This window comes from Hippoglossus stenolepis, chromosome 3 (assembly GCF_022539355.2).
Source record: "Hippoglossus stenolepis isolate QCI-W04-F060 chromosome 3, HSTE1.2, whole genome shotgun sequence".
NCBI classification, from domain to species: domain Eukaryota; kingdom Metazoa; phylum Chordata; class Actinopteri; order Pleuronectiformes; family Pleuronectidae; genus Hippoglossus; species Hippoglossus stenolepis.
In genome coordinates this window covers 15,911,610-15,937,286 of record NC_061485.1, presented here as the reverse complement: position 1 = coordinate 15,937,286, position 25,677 = coordinate 15,911,610, and the positions used below count along the sequence as shown (strand labels likewise).

The window sequence follows — 25,677 nt, the reverse complement described above, 5'->3', positions numbered from 1 at the left end:
TTTAAGATTTAACTCATGAATAATGAAAAACACATTCTGATTTAATATTAGACTCACTGTGCAGCCACTTCTATATAGAGAGCAGTGCTCCTGCTGCTATGCTGCATGATTCTAAAAGCTGGAGGATGTCAGCTCATTAATGAAGCACTCTCTTTTTCTCAAGTCCTGACATATTAATTTTTGGCAACCTGGAAAGGCACAATGAAATAATTCACATTTAAAACGAAGGTTCTGAATATTAGCTCAGCTCAACAAGCAAACTGATGGAGTGAAGTGTAGATGATGATAATCTGATGTGTGCCAGTGATTCTAAAGAATAAATAAGTCCTCAATTAACCACAGGAAACAGACAGGAAGTTTATTCCTTCTCTGTGTCACTATAGCAACCTCAACTTGCAAGATGAAAAAGGGCACAGGAAATGAAAAGAGGAGGGGTGAAATGGGAGGTTTCTGAACGGTTTACACATTTTCCTGAGAGCACGCAGACTGAAACTTGCTTTGCCGACACCGTTCACTGCATGAAAGACTCGTTATATCATGAAGGCAAAGTTAATTGCAGAGTTCCTGGTTCCAACATTCAAACTCACATAGGACTTTGAATAAACTGTACAAGATGAAGAAATGATATTTAAATCATGATGGAAGCTCTGTAGGAGAGTGCTGCTGATATTCTAGGTTTTGACTGGGAGGGTATCTTTGCAATATATTGTAAAAACCTATAATTATTTTTGTCAAGACCTGTGAAGTAATTGGTTTCTCTGGTGTGGATGCCTTAGGTATGGAAACTGAAGACAGGTGTCAAATTCGACAAACCAAAAAACGCTCGTTTCCCTGAGCGGAACCAATGAGCTGCTGCTTCCTGCCCCCACCAGTGTACGTGTGAAGCTGCTGATGTATGAACACTGAGGACAGAGAAAAGCCCCTTGAGATACTGTATCCAAACATCAGGAGAGCCAAGTAAATGTTTATCTCATCAGAGAAAATTGAAACAAAAGAAAATGATAATGAAAGAGCAATGGACGTTTACAGGTATGATATCCAGCCTGTGATGCAAAGTAAAAGAGCTGATGCTGTATTAGTTTCTGTGCAGATAACAGAATGAAACCCTGGAATGGTTCCGTCACACCTAAGAGCCTTGGCACACTATGTAAAACCATCCCCTTTTCAAGGTAATATATAGGTTCAATATTTGTCAAAATGAAATTCCATTAAAAACAATTCTAAAGACGGGTGACAAACAAAGGAAAATGTGTTTTAGTAAGATGTTGGGCCTTCACGTGGAACAGACTCAATGCTCCTTCATATTTCTTCAAATCTCTGAACTGAAGGGATGAGAACCATTGTTCCACAAGTCACTCATTTGGTCTTTTGATGAGGGTAAACTAAATGTAGGGGTCTTCTAAAGGAAATATCGCAGGATCTGCATTAACTGCAAGGCCAAATAGTTTTTACAAAACAAAAACAAAAAAACATCATTTGATTTAATTTCCTCAGGTAAGATGTCCATTATTAGTTTAATTGTGTATTCTGGTATGTCTGAACAGGTCCCCAACCAGTGTCTCTCCTCGGCAGATTCATTAACGGTTCTCTGCTGTTTCAATCATTCAGTCCAGACTAGGTGACAGACAGTTGCACTTTATTTCTGTCAATTCTCTTTGACAACGTGATTGTGATTATCTCTGTTTGAAATGTCGAACAGACATTTTCCATCTGTTCATAATTCCCTCACACCAACTTCAACATTCAAATTTGGTTTACTACCAAACTCTGTGCTGTAACAACCATAAGTAAATGTGTATTACTTGTATTTTAGGGTTCATACTACATAGTATCAACAGTTCCTCTTCACTTGGAGGCTTGGGCTGGGAAAAATGCACATTACGTGTGTTTAATTTGCATTACTGTGCTGTAGGCAGGAAAAAAAAACTGAACAAGGCTCGACAGTGTGACAGTTTTCACTAGTGAATAAAAATACCTTTTGCGACTGTGAATTACATTTAGGAGCACGAGCGTGAAAACGTATCACGAAATACCGCTAAAGCAGCTTCTCTTTTAGGTTATGGTTAAAAATGTGATTTCACGTGGACTGCTGCCTGACGACCTGCATGCTTACAGAACTGCTGGACCTGTGACATCCTGTTCCTCTAAATGGACTGAGCCCTTGTTTTGGTGGTAGTGATCTCTACAGTTCAGTTACCTGCTGCATAAGCCAGTGAAATAGTGAAGGTAAAACATTTTCTGTTCTCTGAGCTCCAACGATAATAATCATTATCAAATCAGAGTAGAAAGCATTCAGCTGCAGCTTATTTTTTAAACCTGTCCTAAGTGTTGCTGTCGTCTGTTAAAATAACGCTGTCAGCGGCTTGTCATATCAGCTGTCACTACATTAACTCAGCTGCCGTCGGTAGCTGCTGTCGGTTTGTGTGTCTGCACGCCGCTTGTCAGTACCTGTTGAGAACAACCTCCACTCTGTAACAACACTATGAGCGTGATGAGTGATTCAACAAATCCAACAGAGGGAATCATCTTCTTTTAAGTGGATTGTCTCATCACTGTCAGGGGTGGCATTGTCCAAACTGAACTTTCATTTACATCTTAGCAGAAATGTCATAATTTGAGCCCCTGATTAAAATCAAGAAGCCCATAACAAATAAGCAGTGTGAGATGAAGTAGTCCACAGCTGTGTTGGATACACTGACAGTTTAATCAACATTTAAGGATTAGATAGGACTTAGTATCAGCAGATACTAAATATTAAACAACTCAGATCAGGGTCAGGGCGGAAAAACTCACTAATAAATACAGTTTAAAGCAAAAATAGCTAACAACCTACTTTACTTTTTCCATTCAAAAGGAGATAACTTTGCTTCTAAATGTCTCCTTGTTTACCATCATTAAGGAAAAACACATTAGATAGACTCTCACTGCGTCCCAAAAGTTATTTATACACTTTTTCAACTGAGGATCACAGAGTGGTCAGTGGGGAAAAGCACCCAAAGTCAAACACTAAAATGTAAATTTCAAGATTCATCCCTATCCTTATATTGCATATTTTCCCCTTGTATATATAGTATTATTTCTAACTTTATTGTATATACTATTTCGATTTCTATTCATATTTTTAATCTTACTTTTTGTTGCTAGCTTGTGCTTCTTACAGAAGATCAACATAGGTTAATCTAATCTTATTTTATGTCCTGGTGAAAGAAATGAGTTTGCCTAAAGTTACCTCTTTCCAAAATATATCTCACTTAACTAAAAGCTGAGTCCGTGTCAGCTCCAGTTGTGTTGTACTGGTACTCACCCTGCACCTTGACCTCCCTTTTGAAAGACTTACAGTATTTAATTCTATTGACAAATTGACCCAGGATTAAATGGGTACTCTTCTCAACAGCCATGTGATCATACCTTTTCTTTACAACTTTACAACTCATGTAACTTGTTTATTTACAGCCTGATGAGTTTTCCTGTTCTTCAGCCTGTTCTATGACTGACCTATGACTGACCTTATTCTGCCCTTCAACTGTCTCATGGTTTACTTAAATCATGGATTACATGACCATAATATGGTACAGACTATATATATGACATATACATGTGTACGCTACATGAGTAATATGCATTGGCTACCATCTGTTATTTACCATATGCTGTTCTTTTGTATCATAAGCAAGAGATTTACAGCGTCAATGACTAAGCGCAGCATTATCCTAAGAGGGTTGCCAATGTATGTGTTAGAGGGAGCGAGGAAAGAGAGAGACAGGAAGGAGCTCAACGAATCGATGTGCTGCATATAGATTTAGAATAAAGCAACGGCACAAAACACTTTATTATAGATCATTTAAGTTATTGTGAGGCGTGAAAAGGACATTTAAATTCAATATGAAACTGTGGCAGGACACATTAAGGGGTCTAGACCCTAGAGCTGTCTCGGTAATTCATGGCAGCGATTTAAGATATTTACTGACATATTCAGCAAAGTTAATGTGCCATAAAAACCATGTGTGTGAAACACTAGAATTGTGTGCTCATGTTACCTCTGTCACTGTGTACTATGCTGTGTGTCTGTACTCACTTTTATATCACTCATGTGCACAGAAAAGGAGGTCCCTATGAGCCCAGACTACTTTTATGAGGGTAAAGGATTGGTTTGGGGGTTTGTGTTGTGTTAGGTTTAATACTAGGGTCAAGGTTAGGCATTTAGTTAGGATGGTTAAGGTTGGGGTAGGGCCCTGGAATGCATTATGTCAATGAATTGTCCCCACAGGGATAGTGAAGCAAATGTGTGTGCGTGTGTGACTGAGCGAGTACTCCACAAGAATACGGAGCACCACCACTCTCACAGAGAGCTCTTTGTGTGAGCACGTCGCCCCTGAACCAGCAAGTCCACCAAAGCCTCGTTGCAGCTTTGTTTGGCTTGCTTTCCTTTTGTTTATGCTACTTCCTTTCAGGCTCGTCTCTCTGCAGCTGACCAGAGAGATGGCCCTGGACTCTTAAAAGAGGGAGCGAAAGAGACACAGTCAGAGACAGTGAAGGACAGACGGATGGATGGACAGGCTGACAGACAGACAAATGCTCTGTCTAGTGAATCGGGTTTAAAATGGGCCTGGGTAACTGACATATTACCATTTAAGATCGCAGAGACATTCAATTACCAAGTTTATGATTGAAATAAACCAACGCGATATCAAAAATAAAAAGTACTTAACAGTATTTTTCACTCATTGAAAGATATTGTCCAACCTGGGAAGTTTTACATGTAACCCACAAGTTCTGAGCCAACAGGCACAGTTTATTTTATTTGTCCACTAACTGCTGAACATTTGTTTTCGACACAACTTTAGCACACACAGTGTTTGTAACGATCAGCGGCACTTTTATTCTCTGACTTCAGGTTTAACAGTTATTGACAGAAATCCACAGTGAAAGGAGCTACTCTTACTGGCTGCAGGGTAAAATAAGTAAATGGGTCCGAAATGTACCAAAACCTTTTTTCCTCTGAGGAGTTACAGAATTTCACTGATATCTGATTGGCCACAGCATAAATTTTAAGTGGTGCTTTATTCCACCCTAATGTGGACAGATGGAAATGCAGACCATAATCAGTTTAAGTTACATTTAAGATTTAAGGAATGAAATTGAAGACCTATGTGGTAATATCAGGGTCAAAGAATGACATATACTTCCCCATAATTGACAATTAGTTGAAGTAGCTATGTAGAGAATAACCCTCGTTAACCTACGATATCTGGTCTTTACCACAGCCAAGCGTATTTATCAGTTCCCCTTTGGTCTTGTTTGTAGTTTTATTAGAGTTTGCTAATATGTATAGTTGAGAAAGAACTAAAAGTCATGACAAACTATGCATGCTGCCAAAATGTTTCTCTTAAAAAACCTACTCATTTTAAAGCAAGATGTCAGCAGAGTTAAATGAATTTTAACATAAGGAAGATCTACCTAAATGTATTTAAGGCCAAGTAGTAGGGGTGTAACGGTACAAAAAAAAACAGCAACAAAAGAGAACAGTCGCATATCAGCTGCTATAAAAACATAAATGGCGCTCGTCATTGCTTTGAAGTGGTCTGAATTATTTACAAGCTTAATTGCCATGAGTAGCTGGATTTGCACTGAACTTGTTTTTTCCTTGTCCCTCCAACGTTAGTGGGACGTCACTCTGTAGACATGTTCGACGTGCTACCAGCTACATATCCAATAGCAGTCACACAATGTGGACATGCAGCTTTTGTACAATCCACATGTCTTTGTCCGTCATCATTTTAGTTGACTTTGAAACTGAAGTGTTCCCACACAGCAGACCTAAATGATGAGGGAGGGTCTTCAAACTCCTGTTTGCCTGCGGCCGCCATGACCACGGGCCTACTGCACATCCAGTCTTTCGCTAAAGTTGCCCCTTGGACTTTGAGACCCGTATGCACACAAATAAGTTCTGCATGTGGACCCGCTGCATTCGTTCAGTAAACGTGCCTACTGAACTGAAAGTCCAGATCAAGTAGCCAATATTTTTACGTATATTAAGAATCTTAAAATTTCAGGTGATTCAATTTTAGACTTTTTGGGCATTTTAAGACCCCTGCAGAAACCCTGATTATGAAACCCATTAAATGTGACCAGTGTCATTAGTATTTTATGTCTGCAACGTTTGTGGAACTAGTTGGAAAATGCAGAGTCATCCTCATAAAACGAGCACCATGATTTATGTCACATCCCTACATTGTCATGAGAGAATCAAAGCCAAATCTACCCAGATAAGAAAACATTCTTTTAAAAACACACACAAACAGGCACACGCAGTGACTGTCTTTGCTGTCAGTGACATCCTCCCAGCTGGTTATAGTGCCAAAACAGACCTGTTTGCTTTCAAAACACACTCTGCTCCAGTGATAATCACCATAGTAACCAGAGAGCTGAAACCATAAGCTATCTGGACCTTTCCACACATTAACAATTACGGTTCGCTGGAGCTGACATGCAGAAGACTGTCATTAAACATTGGGTCGAATATGAGCAGACGAGGCAGATTATTTCATTAACACTATTACACCGAGGAGTAATACCTCACAGTTGACTGTCAACAACGAAAACATTACCTTGACAGTGCAGCCTGGCGACAGAGCCCTGTGGCTAGATGGCCGAGAGAAAGGCAGAGATAAGGTCTCTTTGCTGAGTACATACAACTGAGCTCTTTTTTCTGCCTTTTTTTACCCTTATTTACCAAACATAGATTCACAAAGATTGAACGCTGTGCTCCAACCCCCCTCCAAAACAACCACAGTGGGATCCACTGAACGGCACCAGTGGAGGGGTCAGGAATTAGCTGTCTTGCTCAAGGTCACCTCCACAGTGGTGATTTAAATGCTTGTTAGATATTTGTGTCACGATCATAGCAAGTACTTTTTTTTATAATTACCATGTTCCCTGTCTTTCAGCCTTAAGGAGAACCAAAATGCTGGTGGCTCAGTGCTAATTTGGGGAAGTGTGTGTCAAAGGAAAGAACAGGAATCAGAAAAGAAGACATCTTTACAATGACAGAGCTCATCTCCCTCGGCTTTCTGCTGCCGTCGACAGGAAGTCAGAGCTGAGAGCGGAACTTGCCCTTGTGAAGGTCAAACAGAATACACAGTGGTTCAGAGGTTTAAGTTTTCCACAAACTCTATGACCTCCTAAACCTTTTATCATGCATGATTTGAACATATTTGATAACCCTAACCCTTCATGAAGCCCAGCAAAAATGTCCTGTCAAAGTGAACAACAACAGAACTGAAGATAATCTGGAGAGAAATATTACAGATCTACTACAAAGCATTTTACAGCACCTGCAGCAGTCAGAGCGTCTCAAAGCCCTTTCATGAAGAATCTGGGGAAGAGTGAACCCAGCTGTCATCAAATTGCACGCCCAGATATGAGCACTTATCTGCCAAATAAAAGGATGCTGCTGATTCTAGAGTTGAAGGATGCTAAACCTTAAGGGTATATTTTGTCTGTTCAGTAATGTACAGCATGCACTGTATCGTTTCAAATAATCAATGTGTGCTACAAAGATTGGTTTCTTCAGTTCTCTCTGCTGGAAATTAACAGCAGACCTTACAGAGGAGGGTGGTGATGGGTTTTTTCCATCTCTTACCAGGGGGTCCATCTTCCACTACACTCCCAGTTTGGCTTATGATTTTGTCTATGTGTATGAATACAAAAAAAAGGGGGAGCAGCATAAGATCATATCCAAAACAGCTGCTTAATGTCAGTCTAAACCAACAAGACCCAAACAGCTGAGTCATCCATTTTTCTGCTCATTTAATTAAAATAAAAATGAATAACGTTCAAGATCATACAAATGTCGGGTTCCTTTTATGTTCCTATTATGTTGTTATGTTGTTAAGACCCTTCTGTGGCAAGAGCAACCTGAACACAGGTGTTTCCAGGGACCAGTGACCATTGTCATTTAGGACATTGTTAAGGTCTCAGGAGAAAAAAAAAAGACAATGATATACGGCTCCATGCAGCCGTAAGGGGTTGTGCTGACTGGCCAGTAAGACAAAACTGAATGAAGTAGTCAAATCATATCCAAGAATGAAATCAGAGGGAGGAGTGATGCTCCAATAGATTGTTTATTTTGGACTTTGGCAGCAGCAGTTCAGAGCAACAACTCATAGTGCTTCTGTGGTCTGACCCTGCTCACTTCCTGCCTCACAGGAAACATGCTGAACAGCCCCTGCCCTGCCCTTCCTGTTCCCCCTGCTTGTATTCATACACACACACACAAAGTGTCTGCCTAAGTTGAAGACTGCTTCTTCAACATCATCATCTTGCTTGACTGAAACATCCATCAAACCAATAACACACTGCTCTGGATCATTCCACCGTACAATGCGTAGCATCTGCAAAACCAGCCTTAAAACCATGTTAAGACAATCATTGGAAAATTAGACATTACAGCTCATAACAAGCCCTGCTGTGCCCTGCGTTTCCCAGACTGCAAACCCAAATTACCTCGTCTCTGCTCCTGAACCACTACACGAGACCGGGCCAAAGAAAACAGTGAGACACCGAGCTTGGAAAACATCAGGATTAAACATGTGCCTGGGCTGAGCTGGACTGTAATTGAGAAGTGACAATGTTAACAAAAGAGTCCTCCGGTAAAGATGGGGGAAAGCTGTATTTAGGGTCCACTGGAGAAGGAAGGGAGGCCATCCCCCACGGCGATGCAGCACCGAATCCTCCATTGTCTTGAAGCCTCATTTCACCACAGTCTTTAATCAAGCCGGAGTGTAACAGGCAGGCCATTTTTCACGCCTGAAGAACGGAGATCTAAAAAAAACCCAGAGCCAAATGGAACCAAAGTATGCACTGGCAATGTGGAGAGCTGAACGGAAACTTTCCTTCTGAATCTGATATGAGATTTATTTGTGTGTGGATGCACTGAGTGTTGTAGGTATAAATGTGTGCTGTGCTTCATGAAGGTAAAAACAAAGCAGAAAACAGGATCATCAACCTGCCACAACTGGCAGCCTTCGTGGTCAGGTTTGAGTCAATGCATTGCCTACTGCCTTAGGCTCAGTCTGCTTTTAAGGGCAGACTCTGAGAAGAGTGATCGATAAACAGATGCACAGAAAGGCTCTGAGTCACTGTCTATACACAGCACGTTTGACTTGAAACTAAAACGAAGAACAGCTCTTTTAAAAAGGATTTTCTGTTGAAAAAGTCAGGTCGATATAAAACAAATCATAACAAACACCAGAGGATAGTTCAGAATTCAGCAATTAAAAGGAGCATGCGGGTATAAACAGAAGAGAGAGAGAGAGGCTTCTGATGAAGCTGTGCTCCTCCTGCCCAGTTCTGAAACTGATCTCAGTACAGCCCTCTGTGCTCTTTAACTTAACTGGCACAGCTCAGCCCCCGACTGACAGCAAAATATGCACCACGGCAATTCAACACTCTAACACTTTGTTATCACCTCTGCTCTCTCGTCAGCCTCCTTCGTTTATCACCCCGTCAATCACCCATTTTCTTTCCGATTCGTGTGCAGCCTAAACTTGTCACTTCCCTTCTATTTTACATCTTTCTTTTTTATGTTAATAAGTGTTCCTCTTCAGACACCCGTAGACTATTTGTGCCCTTTTTTACCCATACTGGCTCACTTTTCTTCCACGGATCTCAATCATTCATTCAGCTCATGAATTATAACTAAATTTTCTACAAATGTGCAGTTGTCCGGTTTAAACATCATAACAACCTTAGACATGTTCATCCCACAAAGGAAATGGTGAGGAAAACGAAAGCTGCCAACCCTTTTTTCCAACAAGTCAAGTACACATATGAATGTAAATCTGACGGATTCTGTGTGGCTCCAATTCAACACTCCAGTGAAGCTCCAGCCATGTCTGCTCATTCTTGGTTTAGCAGAAATAGTGACCCCGGCCCCACCCTCTCTCTGTTCTCCTACTCAGTATTCCCTGGCTAAAAAGAGCCTTAGTGTGGGAGCGCACCAAACTGAGGCCCCACTGAAAACCACATAATTACAAATCACAATAAAGCCCTCAGTGCTGTGTCCCTGCCAGAGGCTCAGCTGCACTCTGCTCTGCTCCAACTTGAGGACTTTGCTTACAGGCCCCCCGTCCTTAACCATTTTTCAGTCTGCTAACTCGTTCCCGCTTTCCCTCCGGCACCGCTCTTTTTTTTTTGCCACTGCTGCAATACGGACAATTTTTCCGCCATGTCTCTTTTTCTTGCAAGTTTGCAACAACTAATTTAATCACTGCATATGCTTGTCATCACTTCGGTCAAGCAAAGAGAAAACGGAAAAGAGTCTGTTTACACCTGATTTCAACTTCAAATGCTATCGACACTAGATAGACAATTTAGAAGGTTTTAAGTATAGCTTCTTTAGGGAGGCCAGCAGAATCCTGATACAACAAGAGCAGAGACTGATTTTCTGGTGCAGACACAGACTCACCACTGACAAACACATTTCACCCTGTTGAAAAGGCCTTGAGCAATCGACTTTGAATTCCTACTAGCGGTCAGAGATCTGTCGATCTGCAACGCTACGTCTCTGACCACTCATGAACTTCGGTGTGGTAATCAGTAAGAATCATTGGGGCTGGCTATCAAACATGGTCATATTAAGAGTACCAATGGAATTACACCAGTACTTTTGACACCATAATATAGGACAAATATTATATTAATTGAAAATGCTATATGGACAAAACTCAAGCTATAAAGTTACACCTACAGAGAGAGTAAAGAACCAAAGATGTACTGTTGGGGACGGAGTTTTAGGAACCAGTAACATATTAGTTCAAATGTCAACTGTACCCAACCCAAGAATATTACTGTTGTTTTTTCAGAAAAATTAACTATAAAAACAACTCAGGACACTAGTGTAGACTGTATTGCTCAGCTCATTAGCTGAGAACTGCACAGTTATGCAGTATAATAATGTATGAAGTAGAACTCGCTTACTGCTCATCACTGGAGAGAACATCTGCAGTAATCAGTTTCTAATTGCTGCAACTATAACTCACATTACACAGTTACACAGACATACGCTCAACACAAGTAAAACTAAACTAAGTATAATTAGTTTACTTTTGGAGCAAGCTCCGACTACAAAGGCAAAAATGTGCTTTTATTGGCCAAGGAATGGTGCCAGAGCAATAAAGGCCTAATGCAGTCTAATACAGAGCTAAAGCTTCAGCTTTGAGCAAACAAAACTAATCCAATCATTAAGCTGAAATGAAAGGAGCAAATCTCTCCAGTGAGTAAAAGCTAATTATGGTTCAATTGTTCCTTCAGGGTATCAGTGGTGGTCTGACATTAGAGTCACCTTAACAGAGAGCTACTTGTCTGAAACCTCCATGCTAATTGGTCTGAGATAACGGCAAGGGCACTAATAATCATTGCCCCAAATAATAAAGTGAAACTGATATGGACCTATAGACTGGGCACACTGAAATATCAATGTGAAAAGCTTCAGAGACCCATACAAGTTTTTCTCTGTTTTGTTTCATTGTTGGTTTGACTGAATGAGATAACATCTAGCTTTGCCCTCGGCCACTGAGTCGAGTATCCAGAGCTGCAGTGGAAACGCTGATAAAATCTGTAACTTGGGGCAATGATATCAACAAAAAACACTCTGTTGTGTGTCATGTTTTAAAGATAAAGTCAATTGAAAAATTAAAAATTAAACCATTAAAAAAAAAAAACACACACTGGTGAGGTTATAGGTTGTTAAAGGACGAGCCTTATCTTATTGATTAATTCAGAGGTTTCCACATTAATGCTGTGAAGATAAAAAGTAAAATCTCAGCGCCCTTAATAGTTTATTGTCTGAGTGAAGACAAAACACAATCCTGCAGCATAAACAGTCAGCTAAAGTTGGTTTCTTTGACTGTCACCCCTACTTCAGTGAAATCTACCTGTCGGCACCTGTCACAGTCCCATATCGTTATCCAGTCTGTCTACAGCTACAGATCTCACCCCAGAAGTTCAAAGGTTGAAAAAGAAAGGAAAGAGTCATAAAAATGGAGTTGTGTGTTGTTGTGACTTTTAATAACCTGTGAATCAGACCATACCAAGCTGAGCCATTGCAGTTGTTTATAGACACATTTTCCAGAATTTTTCCTGCCAGCAACCTAGTTAAAATGTCCGGAAAGTGAAAATACAGCAAAACAAATTCGGCAAATCCAAAGCAAGCAAGTTGATGACATTTCTAACATGTAACAGTAGCAAAACTGGAAGAGCACAAATACCTCTGAATGAAAAAAAGAGTCAGACAAAGATGCCAACTAGTAAAGACAACAGGATCCTTGAGCTTTTGTCGATAAGGGCTGCTGTTGATGTGCTGCAAACAAAAACACTTTGCTTTCCGCAGCAGAGACACCATGAACTGCCTCCCATTTTCTACCAGGGCTCCACCACATCACATCCCCTTTTGTGACCCCGACAATCTCCTGCTGCGTTCTTCAGTAAAGAAAAGTAAACAGTCCATGTCTGGAAACAACTTGTGTTTACATCTGAGAGAAGCAGGAGAAGTGCGTCATCTTTAACACAATTTCTATTTTTCATTTTCTCTCTCTTCCAGATGGTGGGCACACACTGACTGATATCTCCTTGGCTGTTATTGTTATTTTCCTTTTGTCAGTGTATGGACTGTGATTACCCCAACACACAACTTGGCTATCACCACAACCGCAATGAACTCGCCTGTTTGTGGGAAGGAATTCTTAATAATGTGGATAAGACCATCATATGCTCTACTTATTAGTTTTCCTAACCTCCGGCTCACCAACATTCGTCAACTGTGGTAGGAATGGAAGGCACACAGCTCCTCGAGCCATTGGCACAGTTGTTGCAATTTGAGTTATTTAAGTGGAAAGTGCAAAAACAGTTTAACATCCAGAGTCGAAATCAAAAGAATTTAGTGGGAATGATGCAAACGTGGGAATTGATGTAGTTTCTTATTTATAAAGGATTTACAGCAAATAATCTAATCTTATTAGTTGTATTGAAATTCTTAAGATCCTATGAAAACAGTATTAAGGGACAAGCTGGAATATCGGAGCTGTTTCATTTGGCGTGGTAACACAGTGTTTAACATTACTGGTGAGATCAATCCATGGAAACTAACTCTGAGGAGAACCAATAAACTAATTCCCCATTCCCCCTGTGGGAATTTCCCACAGTTGTGAGCTTGTTGGGTTTTAAGCTGAATATTGAACTGGACAAAACTGAGCCTCGGTATTGAAGATATTTTCACTATGGGCTTAAAGAGGAGCTTTCCCCTATAAGTGTACACAGGCAGTATATGTACACATGGGCTTTTACGCATACTCTTCTGTGACCAGTTACAGCTGAGATGAGCTGTACTACTCATGACTCGCCCCACAGTATTTTCACTACATGCATCTTAGTGCAACCTCTGCAATGTTGTGAAGTCACAAATGCATGATTCTGCAGGGTTTTTAATCTGAAACAGCAGATAGAGGAAGAAGAGCCACCTGGCCTGAGCAAGTGAGTATATTGGGGTGCAGCCGCAGCCCAAGGCTAGAGGGAGGGGAATAAGAAAAATATAAGAGTGACAAAGGTAGATTTATTTAGTTGATATTCACTTAAATAAAGACTGTTGATATTCACACTGACCCAGGTGTAATGCACACATTCTTCACCCAGGTTGCTCAGACTGGCCTTGGTCTATTGTGGGAGACATACGGCTGAGGTGCCGCCCTTTTCCTCTGAAAAAAAGCAGCTCCCGCTTTACCAGCAGCGCTGATTAAAACCATCTTGGAGCCACTGGCAGGTGCTGAGTCAGCTTTTTCTCCCCCTTTCGCTTAAACTTGAAAACTCAGATGAAAACTTGCTTTAGAATGCATTTCTTCTTAAAGCGTCTCTCCCTAACTCACTCGCTTCCACCAAAATCAGCCGTTAAAAGCCTGGTGTTGCGTGCATATGGGTTAGTTGGTGTTCCTGCAAAAATAAATACTGTTGCCAATATGTCAGTGACAAACATCATAAAAGGTTTCAAATGAAACTCATTCACAAATAAATGGATTCAACTAATCGCTTAGAGGAAAAATAGAGTGAATTGGGCTTTTCTTCAGACTCAAGATAAGCTTTCCCCATAGGTTGACATGTTGTAAATTATTTATTATGTTACTTGTCTTGTGCAACACATTTAAATGCCCCCTTGTTAGTTTTATAAAAAAATGTTCCACAATGTTTTAACAGTCATTTAGACCATTGCCATTTAGGCTATTGTTAGATATACCATTAACTGTTATTTGTACACTGTTAAGTCAGCAGCACATGTTGACTGATTCAGTTATTCATCTCACAGCTGCAGAGAATATAATCTTAAAGGTTACATTATTAAGTTGCTCTATTTTCTCCCGACCACCGTGCATTTTAACATGCCTACTAATCCCTCATGGGAAAGTTTCTGAGCTCATTTTAAAGTAGAATTAGTTTATGTTGTATTTAATGTCCGCCGGCCTCCCACATCAAATTTTACACACGAAAGCCCCTCGATAACACACACAAGCCCACACAATAACAAGTGGCATTTTTTTTTTTTTTACATCTTGGTATGGGGTTTCCAACATGCTTCTCTATTGGGCCCTGCAGCTTTAGGAGTTTTTTTTTTTTTTTTTAAATGGGGTGGAAAACAAAACAACACCACAAAAGTACAAACATATTTTATGGCTCTACAACATTCTTTCCAAAAATCCCTCTCAGCTCAAGGGGTGTGTTCAGACACATACCAATGCTGACTGTGTATTATGAGTAAAAGATGAGTTATAACTACAAGTGTCATGGCTTACACTCAGCCAATTAATTAGTGTGTCAAGCTTAAGTCATTTTCATGTGTTTTTCCTTACTGTGAAATCTGTCACTGGCATGGTTTATACTGCCATAAAAAAAATGACAAAAGAAAGAGGAGGGAGGACTGCCTTCCGAGTACACAGTATTAAATGTACAAAATGTTTAAGGTGGACTTTTTTATGGGCTTCATTGTTGCGCGTGACAGATAGTGGTGCCAACAGACTGAGGATCAGAGCCAGACACCACTGACACAGGATGGGTGTGCTGATATCCTCAACCCATTGAACAAAAGACACAAATGTACTTCTCTTTTACATGCAGCCATCTGAAAGAGGAAGTGACAGCTTAAGGAGAGAAAGAGAGGGTGGGGGTGGGTGAAACAGGAAATGATGTCAATCCTATCTGCAACTGAGTCTGCAACCATAAAATGGTAACAGAGAGAGAGAGAGAGAGCCGAGTACAACAGTAAGAGAGACATATGAGAAAACCCTATGATGAAAATGAGCTGAAGAAAGTGTGGTTGTGGTCTCAATCTCCGCTCCATGTGGGCCTTTCTTATTTGAAAAGCGTGAAATCACTTGCATCCACAGAGGATCATAATGTGCTGAACAGAAGGAAACTGATTGGTTTTGGAAGGCGAACACAGCGTTTTTGAAGTAACACAATTTGTCAGGAAGAAACAGTATATTTGCTTCACAACCCGAGTCTAATTTGTTGGCATGAATCAATTTCAGAGCACCAATACATGTCTTTTTGTGCCATTAGTTGAGGTCATTCAGCTGCAAGTGTGGCTGGAGCAATAAGACCAAGCACTAAAAAGCCACAGATCTCATAGTTAACAGACTGTTTAAGTAGGCTGAACCCACATCATGACATGTTGCTATTTCTGAATAAAAAACAGTCGACAAACTGTCCGCTGTGCTGAGGGCTGAGGTTGGCCTGGCCTGTTTATGGGGGTCTTTTACCGCGATTGTCCACTGAACAGAATGCAGTTTATTCTAATGCACACCACAGTGACAAGAGAGGGCAGGTATTATGCCAAGTTCTGCTTGCCTCCTAAGAACAGTAAAAACTTTATGGATGTTTCTACAGATCATTGGGCCACGGCATGTTACCTCCAAGTGCTGCCAATAGCTGGTCTGACTTTGACACATAGGTCAATGTGTAATAATGTAAGAGAAAGAGGGGGGGAAGAGAGAAAGCAATGAAAAGAGCGCTGTGCACGGCTCTATGATGAAGTTTTGCACAAAACATTAACTAAGAGCTTTTTAACACTGACTAAGAGTCATATTGGTTCACAACATTTGGTTCACTATGAAACTGTGGCAGGACAAATAAAGACTATGGAGAGCTGACACCGTCTAGATAATTAATGGATAACAGTGTGTCTAGGCCCGGTGTGTGTGATATGTGAATATCACAATGTTGTGTTGGTATTTATTTTTATGTATTACAGAAACTAATTAATGTTGCCAGTTAATGGTTGGTAAATAAGCTTTGGTTCTCTGTTTAGAAAAAATGTATCAAACTGAACATGATCACACTCGGTTCCACAGCACTGTGAGTGTCTGTTTGGGTTCGTCTGAATGCAATACAAGTTGTAGCTGCTGGGAGAGGAGTAACAGTACACTGCTCCTAATCAATACCATTATAAAAGGCTAAAGAAGATCAGTATAGTGATCCAGTGAACATATGACCAATATTGTGAAGCTGACACGGTTCTAGATAAACGTGTTGTTCCTTTTCACAAACCCAAACCACGTGGGTGGTACGGTTTTATCTAAATGACCTCAAACAGTCTAACAAGAATCAAAAATATTGCGTTTCTAAAATTCTCAGCACATTCAGCATCCACAAATCTCAAACTGACCTTACAACTGAACCGGTGTTTAACTTTAATTTAGGTTTCATAGAGAGAATATGACAAAAGAACACGACAGACAAAAGTTCAGAGTAAAAACTTCTGAAGAGAAAAACTCTAGATAAGTGTGTGTATTGAAGTGTATGCATTTTATTTGTTCAGTTGTCACAGAGGACAACTGAGGACAGGCTGAAACAAATTGACCTCTCAATTACGGTCTTCATAGCACAGCTGTCACAACAATGTCACCCTAAGCACCCTGGGAAAGAACAACACACCCTCACCAAGTGTGACATCTAACGCTCCCCACCATCTATCGCCTTAAGACAGGCCCTGCTGTTCACGTTTTGTTAGGCACCTCAGCCAGTGTACTTTCTCCACAGCACGCAGCTCAGATGAACACTAACAGAAGCAGGCAGCAGCTAAAAGCCAGCAAGGATACAGAGACAGTGAGGTCCTGCGTCTGGTAATGGGAAAACTTTGGAGGAGTGAGGTAGGACAGTGCTGAGGACAGATATAACAGGCATTTCCACTCTGCATCTGGGTGAGCAGCACTCCTGTCTGCTTTTTGACAACTTCACTAAAATCGGCATTTCACATCACAGCAGCCCACTGTCATTTGGGCCCGAAGAGAGATATTTGAAGATGAAATCTCTGATTTGGCTTTTCTTTCTCATCAGGTAGAAATAATCTTTTCTCCTTTGTGCTCATTTTCTCTACCACTAGAACACATTTAAACAGCCACTATATTAAAAAAGCAGATATAAAGATATGGAGAGGGTCAAACCCTGGGCAGCAATGATAGCATTGGTTGTATGAATCCATCCTGCTTATCATAAGGACGTGTTCAATCTTCCACTCTGTTAAATATGAACTGTGACCCACCCTCTGCTCCCTTCCTCACTTATTATCTCATGAGCTTTCTGTCCCACATTTAACCCACTCCTTTCTTCTCTTTTCATCCCCACCTGCAGCGCTGCACACTTCCCCCATCAAAGACTGCCACAGGGTACGGTGTATCACGGAGTCAAAGCCTCCTTAGGCATTTTCTTTCAGTGTCTAACATTTTGACATTTGTATTCACGCTTCTTTGAACTTATATACAGGCTGCAACCTAAAAGATCCGAGGAGCACCCGACGACCCAGTGCAGAAAAATGACAGGATAACCCTACAAGGATGGAGGGGAACTGAAGTGAGCTAATTTCCTATAATGGCAACCAGAAGGAAATGGATTGTGGGAAAGGGGAGAGGGGATAATAGTTTACTGTATGTGTTTTTAATGACATGGTCAGACAAAGAGAGCACCCACCCAGCGCGCCTCGCTCCCCAAAGGCACTTGGAACTGTAAACAATATAAAGAGGGGAACTTTGACATTTCTGGTGATGCTACGGGTGGGGGGGGTCATGAACTTGAAGAGAGAATTGTGTATTTTCCGGATAATAGCTGAAAAAGCAGCATTACAGGGAGCATTGTGTGACTTTTACAGAATAATATCAATCACATTTCTGTCCCTAGGGTGCATTATTGAAGAAAGACTGAATACACTACACACTGGTCAAATCATTCATGCTGTATAAACACAGTATTGTATGTTCTTTCTATTCGCCTACATCCTTCTCCATCTCTCAGTCAGACAACTTTGCATTTTGCAACAGTTCCTGTGTCTGTGCAGCGCTGTCTGCAAGTCTGCATGTTGCAGTGTCTACTTCCCAAACACATTATTGGAGTCAAAGGGCGTTCACACTGAATCATACTCATGATGTAGTGCTGTCTTCATACACGGGCTCTGTGGTCAACAAAGCCAAGGTGAATCGTGAGGGATGCACTCATCAGTTACCACACACACACACACACACACACACACACACACACACACACACACACACACACACACACACACACACACACACACACACACACACACACACACACACACACACACACACACACACACACACACACACACACACACACACACACACACCTAAAGGCGATCTACCACCTTTCCTCTCTAAAATATTGATAGTTTTGCTACTGTCGTGTATCTATGAATCCACACAGTGTTTTATAACAGCAGGAATAGTTTCAGACTAAAGCATAGATATGAGGTCCATGCAAAGGTGGAATTCAGGCAGTGGTGGGGGATTTTCGAAGCCATCAGTGCCTTCAGAGCAGAGAGGATAGTGCAGCCTGGTCCCTGTGGACTTGCACTGACACTCACAGACTGCAGGAGCAGGCTTTATCTTAAGAGCTTTCCCTGTAATTGCAGGATATCCAGACTGTTCGCATACACACAAACTCGCGGGTCTGCAATCCAGTGAGTCACACAACTAATTGGGCAGCACTGTGGTGCAGACTGTTGAGTAAACAAGGTCAAGTCACCAAAAAAAAAACATAGGACAGCAGCTCATTTGATAAATCTCAGAGAATTGGCACATTTTGCCCATGGTAGCTGTAAATATCAGTTACAATGCAGCTGCTGAGTATCTGATGCTCGGATGAGATCTCCTGTGGAGCTGTGAAAGTGTCCTCTGGTGCCAGAGCAGGCACACAGACGTTGCCCTGGACCCGGTCAGTGTGAATCTCCAGAGATAAGCAGGTCTCCATAATCAGCCTGCAGTAATTACACATGACACCCACTAAAATGCCTCTGCTGACTTTAATAAGAGGGAGGAGCTCAGTGTCTGTGCAGTACTGACCACATGGGCTGACCTTGTGTAGTCATCAAACATGACTTATCTACAGTAAATAGACGACTGTGCTGGAGATTTCAAGTTCGGGCAACAATGTGCAGCAACTCTTTCATTCAGTACGAGACTAAAAAAAAATGTGCTTGTTCCCAGTTTCTGATCAGAAGGAATTGGGTTTGACAGCAGCAGCTTAAATTACAAGCATTTTTCCCTCTAATCACCAACTGGCAAAGTGATATTAATGAGTTCGGATCAGACAGAGGATCCAGCTCTCTGCGCCTCTTACCATACTATCATAGTAGGTTTAGCTCAGATGGATGGCTTCCTCAACTGGTAGCAGTGGCAAGGCTAGTCAAGAGAGGTCCTCTTTCTCTCTGATCAGTGATGTGTCAGCAGTGCCAGGCTTATAGAGGGATACTGAATCAGAGCATTTCAGAAAAATGAAGGTAACTGAACGACGGACTTAATTTCAGAGCAGATGTTAGATAGTATTAAGTGTTTCCAACCCCAGAAGCATTGAAAACAAAAATGGCACACAGTAGAGCGCATCCCTCTGCCCAGGCCCGACAGTCCCTTTAAATTCAAATCAAGCTGCACCAAACTGCACACACTCATAGATATCAGTCCTCTTAATATGCCTGATTTTATCCATCAAGATCCATGAATTATTTCCTGGGAATTGGTGAACATGTTCTGGATCCTGAAAATATCCTCAAAAAGAATTCCTGAATCTATCCCAAAATCACATGGGCTCTTACTTGCCCCAAGCCCCCATCCTTCCACCATGGATTTTTCATGGTATTTATTCGAAATCCTACAGACAGACAAACAGACAGGGGCAAAAGCATAACCCCATGACAAGGGTAATAATAATATCCATTATATAAATTTGTTTATGATTTTTTTTGGTTGGGAATCCATATATCCAAAAAACAGCTCCTACATTCACTGGAAGTCCATTTTCCTCCTTCCTGCCCAAGGCTTGAGCAAAGAATGCAGATTAATGAGCGAGCATCCTCACACACAAGACTCAAGATTTAAAACAGGAAGAGAAAATGACTGGTTTAACATCATATGTTTTTTCCTCATCTGTGGTTAAAATAAAAGTAGATGTTGGTTCATAATAATGAACAGCGACTTGGAAAAAAATGGCAACTATCAGGGTTAAGTTAAATAATAACATAAAATCCTCTCTCCACACATATTTAATATATTCTTAGCCTGAAAACATTAACAGCACATTCCCCATTCCATGGCATGAGCACTGTAATGTGACTGCCACCTTCATTTAAGGTTAACCATCTGATGCTTTGATCATGGAAAAAAAGAAAAAAGCCAGCTGGAGGCTAAACAGTATGTCAGCCATACAGTGTTACATGTGGCAGCCTTACTGCAGTAACCACGGGGAGCTATGTAATGGAATCCAAGTTATTTCAACACTACAGCAACGACCAAGTGTTAAATTGGAGTAGTACAGCACATGCTTTTATATATATCATAAAAAAACAACACGTCTGCTATCCTCGATGGAAGTGAAACAGTGCTGCCATTTAAGTTCAAGTTGTTTCTCTTCCAAGATCAGTATCAGCTTTTTTTTTTTTAGCCACAGCCTGATAAAGCTGTCTGCGTTTCCTTCATTTATCACCTTTACCATTTCAAGATGACATATCAAGTATACCCAACTGCACGCCCGTATTTAACACTTCTTCGGTCTACAATATATTTCAAAGATATTCTCAGTAAAATGTCTATTCATTTGTTTAAGAAGTAGTGCCATTGGCTGCATGCATGCATTTAGTATGCCGACATTTACATAACATAATTGCCTGTCAAGCCTCCGAGGGAATGGGTTTATATAGAATTAAGGTTGAACTGTGTGTGTGTGTGTGTACACTGGTATAGACATCTTTGTGAGGACGTTTTTGAGCCTAGAACCTACGGAGTGAGGACATTTCTGGTCAGTCCTCACTTTGACGCACTTTTAATGGGCTGTTTCAGGGTTAAGACTTAGTGTTAGGGTTAGAATTCAGTTTAGGTTAGGGTTAGGCATTTACTTGTGATGGTGGGGGGCCAGGGAATGCATTATGTCAATGAATGTCCTCAATAAGATAGAAGTACAAATATGTGTGTGTGTGTGTGTGTGTGTGTGTGTGTGTGTGTGTGTGTGTGTGTGTGTTGACAGTGAATCATAATCATGCAGAGATTTTTCCTACTACTAGTTCTGAGAGCTTAAGCAGAGCACAGTAGCACTGGATGGATGGACATCATCGCTGATGCCCCCCTCAAAAAAACAAATCGACTTCTACGAGCTAGTAGAGCAAAACAAACTCCATTGTTACCTTGGCTACAGCGACATCCACAGCTGCCCAGTAGCCTTTGGGTAAGGCACGTGACATTTATGACAAACTCTAAGAGGATGACCAACCACCAAAGAATGGGCCAGTTGCCCAATCACAGCAGAATTGGAGGCGGGCCGAAAGCTAAAAACTAAAGCAATAAAAGTGATTGTAAAAATATGCTTGGCACCAATGTAGAGTATTAGATTAATAATGCATATTTTGAACATTACAGCGTGTAAACCTAGTCTAGTAGACCTAAAGTAGTATTGATGCCAGGGGAAAACACAGTTAAAGTGATGTGTTTTAAAACGTGCTAAGCTGGAAAAAAGGTTACTAAGCTAAATAAAATCAACAATCATAAAGAGAGCTGCAAAATTTTGCCTGGTGACAGGAAAGAGATTAAATGTCAGTCAAAGAATCGGCAGTGAAGCCTGTGAAAGAGTGCTTCCTGTTAATGAATGTTTAAGCCTCAGCAGTATGAAGTCCTCTCTGCTGCATTAACTAATGGATTTCTCCAGGGAGAACTAACAAGACAAAAAAACGTGATACAGCCTCTCTTTTTTGTGAGGCTTGATTAGACAAAGACTGCTACCTGGGAGATTCCTGATTGAATTTGTTCAAACCAGGTAATAGATGAAAAACCAGCATTTTGATTAAGCTTTGTGTGGTTAGAAATCCTCAGCTTGTTGCAGGAAGGCAGTGATTCAGAGTTGATTCTAAAAGGGATCCATCATTTCTGTCTCTGCCTGGAAGTAGGAACAAGGCTCGTCCTTCCACCTAAACCCCACAAATTGTCTCTGGGTCTCTAGAGTTTTCTTTAGTAAGGACACAGGGACCTACATTTAAAGGCCATGCTACATTGGACTGACTGCTTCACCGGTGTGTCATGAAGGAAGCAGTGAGATTTTTTTCCCAGCTGTTCCAACACATACTACAGAGGAAGATGAGAGTGCTGAAAAGCAGACCTGGAGGTGTGATGTAGCACCTCTGGAGGGACACCTCAGTCACAAATGCAGCTAGTGAACAGACTACACTGCTGCATTTTTATTCAAAAGATTATATTTTCCAAGAAATCACAATTTAATAAAACCAAATTATTGTCAGTAACTAAAGTCTACTAGCATGATTGTAAGAAAAAAAACAAGAGTGTACAAAATCAGTGTCAAAATGACATGAGTTTTAAATATTGAGGGTATTATGAATGCACAACTGCATTTACCATTTAGTTAGCTGGAATTTAAATTTAACTTTTTACGAGACCAGAAATCCTCCACAAGGCATTCCAGATGTATATCTGGATCCAGGCTTCACAGCCTGTGACATGTTTTTCCAAATGGCACGAGCAAAGGGAAACCTCTCGCTTGCATGACGTGAGTCTTTACGCACAAATTCACGAACCCACAGCACAGATTCAGACCTCTCCTATAATTCCCCTCAAACCTCACACGCTGAACCATGGTGTAATTACTGATATGAAACCTGCTGTACAGAGCGGAGTATGTTATTAGTCTTCTAACAGAGGCAGAAGTTAACAACCAGCCGTCTCTTTAAAGAGCCAGGAGAGAGAAAAAGAACAGTTTGTGTATCTCGTCAATTTAAGCTGAATTTTCTGTTTTCTGTCAGAAATGAAGATGACAAATCAGCCCATTACACTGTTACTAGATACTATATACATTAAAATACATTAATTATTTCAGATTCAAACACACTATAAAGGAAATTTATCATATTTTTAAATATTTCACTTATAAATTGTCTATTAAAAAGGCCTCATGCAAGTTCCTCTGAGATTATGCCCCTAACAATTTACTGCCTAGGTGTAAATTAACAATCTGACACATCATATTTTGATAGACCATAATTTTAATGATTCAGAGAGCACCATCTGCGAACATCTTCTTAGTTCCCTTGGATTCATCTTCTCAACAAGATCAATATCATTTTAAACCTAAGCATATGTTCAGCAAGCTGTCCTCAATAAAAATCACTGTCTATGATAACAAAGTGACTCAGTGTTAGTTTAGAAAATTGCATTGATTCCCTTGAGGCAAAAGCTTCTGGAGAGTAAATCAATGAGCATGAGACAAAATATATATCACTGGTGCAGGTGTTAACTGATCTCAACTTTTAATTCATACGAATTACTGGGTTTGCAGCTACTAAGAAGAGCTGCTTCCTGTCTTTGTACAGCCATGAACGGTATGTCAGTTGAAAATGGTAGCTGAATATAAAAATGGGTAAGAATGGGGGAAGTAAACCCAACAGATGAGTTGTCAGTGTGGCTTCAATATCAAGACTTTGAGGAAAGAGTTAACATAAACTTAACTCAACAGCAATGTGTCCTGTAGCTCTGCTACTTAAGATGCTTTCAGACGTGCACTGAAGTCGGCACATTTTCCTGAAATTCTCTGGACAGGCTGTGGGAAAACAAATGTCCGAGTCGGTTGGTACAGACATTTTCCAGCACTTTTCCTGCCAGTCCCGTAGGAAAATGTGTGGAAAATGTCAGAGTGAGTGCATCAGCAGAATATTTTTCAGAAAATTCACAGTGAGCAAGTGGGTAGTTGATGACATTTCTAACATGGATGCAAAACTGAGAATACAAGTACTGAAAAAACAAAACACTGTTTTCAGCAGGGATACTCATAGTCATGTCCTGGCTCCTACATGCTATACAAAGGCGTCATGTCTCAAAATGGTGTAAGAGTTGCTGCTTCCTCCCTTTACACAGCCCTGAAATGCATGTCAGTAGAAAAATGAATGTTGGAAGCAAAGGTGATATGTCAGCATGGCTTCAATATCTAAGACGTTGAGTAGAAAGTTAAGAAACTTAACTCAACAATAATGTGTCCTGTATGTAGCAGATTCGAAGAGCCAGGAAGGAATTTTTAAGCCTGTGAAAGTGTTATTTTCTCCAACCACCAAACAGGTGTGGGTGTGTGTGTTTGTGTGTGTGTGTGTAACCTGGGAACAGTCAGGGCTGTTCACCCTCTATCCAAACAGCAGCCCCAATCATTATCAACCAGACTATGCCATGTGTAACCCAGTCTATCCTGTCATACTGGGAGGAAACCACTGCAAACTTAAGACTGGCAATTTGGACTGTCTTGGCAAAAAAGACATCACGCACTCCACATAAACATGTTGCTGGATGGAGACATGTGCTCTATGATTCGGTTTCATCTACAAACTTTCCAAAACATCTTCAGTAAAGCCCATATGTTAATGTCAAAGTATTAATTATGACATGCTACTTTTTTTTTATTAGAACATGTGGGGTATAGTGGAAGGTAAAGTGCACATGACTGCCACTGCTGCACACAAACACATGTACTGCTGGTGGCTTTACTGCTGCCACGTTTGTCCCCTCAGGAGGCGAGTGAAGAAACAGCCTCAAACCACTCAGAGGTGAGGGTGGACCGAAGGCGGTGTTTTTGAGGGCTAAAGACAAACCTCAACAAAAAAAAAATGTACTCGCTCAGGAACTTTTTGCCTTTGATCTTCCTGTGTCATGTACATGTCAAGGGAGTGTGAAGGAAACGGCCCGCCCCCAAACAATTCAGAGAGGTGAGGGTGCACACAAGGCCAATTTTGGGTAGGCCCCAGAGACACGGCTCAAAAATGTACCTCCCCTATGACCTTTTGCCTTTGATGCTCCCGTGTCATGTTTGTTTCAAGCATGTCATGCTGTTGCGTCATGTGTCAAGAGTTGTGACAGATAAAACTCACCAAGCAGCAGCAGTTTCACTTCTCTCGCCGCCTTCTCTCCATCTTCTCTCAGGTTTTTATCAATCATTTTAGACCTCTCGGCCGCGGCTTTATCTTCCTGACTGACTGTACACCCCATGGTTCCCAGTGCGCGCTTCAGGTCTGCTGTTTAGTGGGCAACTATCACTGGAGAAAAAATATATATATATAACGGCACAGTCCGAACACCCTTATTTTTA

The 25,677-nt window shown here is 40.9% G+C and overlaps 1 protein-coding gene across 1 annotated transcript in view; it reads right to left on the bottom strand.

Annotated features, from left to right (window-relative positions):
• Nucleotides 1-25,677, bottom strand: part of LOC118104649 (guanine nucleotide-binding protein G(i) subunit alpha-2) — a 49,903-nt gene that overhangs the window by 23,591 nt on the left and 635 nt on the right. The window contains exon 2 of the mRNA XM_035151682.1: nt 25,460-25,624. Within this exon, the coding sequence (XP_035007573.1) occupies nt 25,460-25,577 (118 nt within the window). The 5' untranslated portion in view covers nt 25,578-25,624. The remainder of the gene's footprint in view (nt 1-25,459; nt 25,625-25,677) is intronic.